This window comes from Saccostrea echinata, unplaced genomic scaffold (assembly GCF_033153115.1).
Source record: "Saccostrea echinata isolate AGI-Se365-2 ecotype Australia unplaced genomic scaffold, CSIRO_AGI_Sech_v1 ptg000001l, whole genome shotgun sequence".
NCBI lineage: Eukaryota > Metazoa > Mollusca > Bivalvia > Ostreida > Ostreidae > Saccostrea > Saccostrea echinata.
The window spans coordinates 36,863,325-36,868,290 of NW_026889750.1; the positions used below are offsets into that span (position 1 = coordinate 36,863,325).

The following is a 4,966-nucleotide window of genomic DNA, read 5'->3' on the forward strand; positions in this document are numbered from 1 at the left end:
ATTGGGGGAGGGGGGTATAAAAAAGTCAGTACTTTTTAAAAAAAAGTTTTCCACACCGTCGTATAATTTGAGCGTTCTAAAGGCTTGTGATATTTACATAAATGAATGGATTGCACTTTAAGCTTTCTAATTGTGAAAGACATATTGTATTAAAAACAATACATGTTAGAAGTTTGTTAAACAGTTCGAAGATGTTTAATCGATGCTAAAACATAATTATTTCCTATAAAGTCATCCTTATTTTATACATGAAAATATACAGAAAAATACTTAAACAACTTGTCATACGCTTTAACTTTCATAGAGACTTTCTCTTTCTGTGGTAAGATAAAAATGTAATTTTCAAATCTTTACCGACAGTACAACATGGAGGTATTCAATTAGTAATTCATTTACATAAAACGTTTATCCTGTTGATTAATTTTATACGAACAAACATAAGTTAATGAGATACCTTGACGGCTGAGATGAGTACTTCTGTGGAGAAACAACTGGAATCCGCATGGACATTTGATTCAACATGGACTATCTTGTATTCTTCCAAGTGACTTTATGCTGTATTACTGCTATTACAGGTATGAGATCATTAAAAAAAAAACATGAACTTAAAAGAAATAACATAGGTAAATAGTCATAACTTTGTGATTTCAGTGACAGTTACGTGAGCATGTTCAATTAATTAACCGCTGATTTTCAGAACCCGAAAATTGGACTACCCTAATCCAAAGACAAATAATTTCAAATATTTATATCTCTGCTTAATACAATTGATTTGAATTCAAAAGATTTACATTACTTATCTGCAAATATATGTATGTCATGCTATTTAAAAAACAATAACCTAAGTCTTACTATTCTTAGAAGGAGATATTACAAATTTCAATACTTGAAGATTATAATTGGTTTGATGACATTTTATTACTTATACATTTTTATTGACTTGACCAAGGATACTGTATTTAGATAATATTTGGAATCGCCAAAATTAATTGAAAAAATTCGATATAATTAATTGATGAAACAATATACATTTGGCCGTAATTTAATCTTCTTTATCAATAACAACATAATACCATTATACGAGTAACTGTTAAAAAGATAATGTTAACGTTTTATGATTTCATTTACATTTCCTTGATATTTATAAATACATTCTTATTTTAGACATTGTAAAACTATGAATAACATATATTTGTTTTTAGAAAGATTTAAAACCGTAATTGTGAACGTTCAATCACATAAAAAATTCACCCTTTCTCTGAAAATTATTTAAAAAAATCTATAGCATGACGAGTTTCTATTTCGTTTTAGCCACTACCATTGACAACACTGGAGAACAGTTTGTAGCAGCATTCTTCAGGAATCTAGATTTGTCCAAATTTGACGCTTACCTCATTGTTGCTGGCGTGCTTGACGTAAATGTGACAGTAAACGTCATTTACGAGCAAGAAATTAATAAATTTGGCTCTCCTCTCCAACTTAGTCCAGGGGTTGTGAAGCAAATCACTTTGAAAGAACATAATGGGGAAACTAACATGCTGTTTCCTGTTCTCAGAATAGTGGCGTCACATCCGGTTAGCATCACAGCTTTCTCCGATGGTCCATCGTCAGCTGCGTCATATCTTGTCTTTCCGCTAGATGTTGCTGGTGAAGAGTACAGAATGATGCCTTTCTGCCAAAATTCAGAAAATAGTATTTGTGTTTGTTCGATCGTAAGCTTAAAAAAGAATACCATGGTAATTTTAGAGAATAAAAACCATGGCAACATATCGGTCTTTACCCCCGAACACGCTGTGGGAAAGAACACAATTGACCACTTGTCCCTACCAAACACTAGAACTCGTTTTCTCGTTAAAGAAATTTACAGTCACGTGTCATTGGAGAGCCAAGACGATTTCACAGGGCTTTTGTTGCGAGCCAACAGTTCTGTAGTTGTGTTCTGCGGTGGAAGAAAACAGGATGCTACCATGTCCATGGAACAGATACCACCCGTTGATTACTACGGTAAACATTTCTATACATTCCCTATTGCCTATAACTCCATGTCTCCCTCAAAACTCCGATTTGTCTCCCATCACAACTGCACTAATATTACAACGGTACAGGGCCATTACTGGCTAGATGCCGGCGAAATTCAGGAGATTTCTACTAAAAAGGTCGTTACCAGCCATATTTCCTCCGACAAACCCATTGCAATTATGCAGATCTTCTCTGGTTATGTACCCAACAGTAGGTACCTCAGTTATCACGAAGGCCTGTTATTGTTGCCTGCCATTGACCAGTATGTGTCGACTGTGATTATTCCTCGACGAAACAGAAAGAACAGGGCAAAGATTATGAAGATGTTCGTGGGACTGATCACTGACGTATGCTACACTCTTCAGTCTTTTTCTGGAGACAAGAGTATCCTTAAGAAAACTTTGAGTAGTGGAATTATCGTGGAATATGACGACAGTGGTGTGGCTGTTAATCTAACACGGGATTACAACTGTAAAATTTGTAAAGGGGGTTTTGGAGGGTACGCATTTCGAACAAATATTCATGGCAACGAGGCTTCATTTAGTACAATTGGATATAATTTTATTTCTAGAGAGGTAAACTGCTAAATTTATTTTAAATCATTTCTTTAATGTTAGGACCGTCTTTAAAAAAATGTTTGGTTGTCCTCTCCCGACCGACTGGCTAAAAATGGCCGGACTCAAAACTTTTTTATCCCCCAGGAAACATATTTTAATGCATTCTGGAAAATAAATTATGAAAATTAAGCATTGATGTTGAAATTTTCTGAGAAAAAAAAATTCCACCTACCTACCGAGCCCTGAGTCGGGAGGGGGCAAATAAACATTATTTTAGTATTGGCCTCGAATTAAAAGATAAAATTACTGGATATTAGTCTAATTGCAGATTGAAAATCTTCAACACCTTACAAAACCTTGTGGAAATAAACAAGAGGATACTTCTACTCAAGATACATCTGAAACACGGGCACAACACCTAACCATTAATATGACTCTGAGCTCCACAGAGTCTACCCAATCATCTACTGCTGAAACCACATCAACATGGACCGAAATTTCTGGTAGGAACATTCAAACGACATAAAAACTACTTGGAAGTCTTTTCACGGTTACTTGTATTCGAGATACTGAAATTATATATATATATATATATATATATATATATATATATATATATATATATATATATATATATATATATATATATATATATATATATAATGTAGTTATCAATGCAAGTTAAACTATGAACATGCATGTAATATTTTCTTTTTTAGATGTCACCGATATAGAGAGTAAACAAACAACGGTTTCATCAGAGCCAACGATATCACAGTGCTCTAGATGTCCATGTCATCCAAAGCCAACTCCCACTTACCCCCAAACGACAGAGGAAGAACTTCAGGAGAAAATCTTGGAAATCAAGAGAGACCTCAAGATCAAGAAAAACGATCTCTCGTCCTATCGTCGGAGCAAAACAAGTGCCGGTGATGAACGGATCTCTGCTAAGGGTATTGGAATCGTAGGTGCCAGTATCCTCTGTTCGATCGTATCCCTCATTGTGATAATGGACTTCCCCACCCTGGCCCATCAGACAATTGTCTTATGGAGGAACATGCGTGGGTGTCTGCGAGGAGAACCATAAATTGATTTTACTCTGTAGAAAACTGTATAAATATATATATATATAATAAATATATATCGTTTGTTCAGATCATCAGAGCAAAACATTTTCATGCAGTTATATGCAGTTTAAAATTATAAGTTCTGAAAGTTTTACTTTAACGCTCATTTTTGTTAACATAAAATGTCTCAATCTTTAACTTAGAACGAAGGTTTTTCTTACGTTGGGAATATCTAAATAGAATTGTATATACACATTATAGAGTCTACATAACTTTACACCAAGACAAAACAAAATAACATACACAATATTGTTTCTGAAAAAATACCCTAACACTTTAAAAAACTTTCATAAAAACTTTGTTTTTATGACCTGTTCTTGATCAAGTTGAAGAAAATGATACTTTGAAAATAGAAATGAATGAATCCAATTTGTATACACTTTTTTTTTCAAATGTATTTATGGCATTTCTTATCTAGAGCAATCGAATACTCATTAGTCAAAACATTAGTTTTTAATCTTTTTATTAATCTTACGCTGTCAAACATCCAACTTAACATTTCCAATCCTGGTCCATTAGATATCTTATAGTATATATATATAGAGAGAGAGAGAGGAAAAAGAGAGAGAGAGATGATACATTTATATATTTATTTCTGAACAGTAAAGAATGTGATCATAGCAAATTATAAGAAAACATGAAGAACGGAGTCTGAAAAAAAATTATGTAAGAAGTCGTCAACTATTGTATTTACTGTGATTTGCACTTGGCTTTCACCAGATTTTGACTAGATCCTAGTTAATCTCTGTCGAAGTAGAATGATATTCACAAAATAATGAAAATTCCTTTGAAATAGATTCATTCATCATCATTTGCAAACTGAAAGGGATTCGTTCCTCTCAGTTGACATATATCAAAAAAAAGGAAAGATAAAGCAAGAAAGGTTTTATTCTCATCATATTATACGATTAAAAAGGAATGTACCTATTTATATTTTGGAAAATAAGACGAAGGATAAGTAGAAGTTAATGATATTATTAAAAGAGGGTACCTGATCGGCATTTCCACCCTATTATCTAAATAGATGCTTGTGAACTACAACACAAACTGTGTTAAATCTGTAAACTAAAATTTCATAAACTGACATAACCATTATACATTACATGTAGCAGGTATTTATTTAAAGACAAATTCGTACGTCAATGATAATGTCCTATTTGTATAATTGCTGGAAAACAACTATTGATCCATTACTGTTTGCTCGATGCAAAGTAACTCAGGCTTGAATATTATAATGTAATTTCGTTGCAATCCAATTATCAG

At 33.0% G+C, this 4,966-nt stretch overlaps 1 protein-coding gene across 1 annotated transcript; it reads left to right on the forward strand.

Annotated features, from left to right (window-relative positions):
• Positions 1-1,286: 1,286 nt before the first annotated feature.
• On the forward strand, positions 1,287-3,672 carry LOC133181399 (uncharacterized). The gene is made up of 3 exons (XM_061315916.1): positions 1,287-2,594; positions 2,905-3,079; positions 3,296-3,672. Exons 1-3 carry the CDS (start codon positions 1,287-1,289, stop codon positions 3,661-3,663), a joined length of 1,851 nt encoding a protein of 616 aa, XP_061171900.1. The 3' UTR covers positions 3,664-3,672.
• Positions 3,673-4,966: the final 1,294 nt, after the last annotated feature.

Bases quoted from the DNA above. Each gene is read 5' to 3' on its own strand.
- LOC133181399 (XM_061315916.1), top strand. From the start codon at position 1,287: ATGACGAGTTTCTATTTCGTTTTAGCCACTACCATTGACAACACTGGA. The intron at 2,595-2,904 runs GTAAACTGCTAA...GTCTAATTGCAG, and splicing joins ATAATTTTATTTCTAGAGAG to ATTGAAAATCTTCAACACCT. The intron at 3,080-3,295 runs GTAGGAACATTC...TTTCTTTTTTAG, and splicing joins AACATGGACCGAAATTTCTG to ATGTCACCGATATAGAGAGT.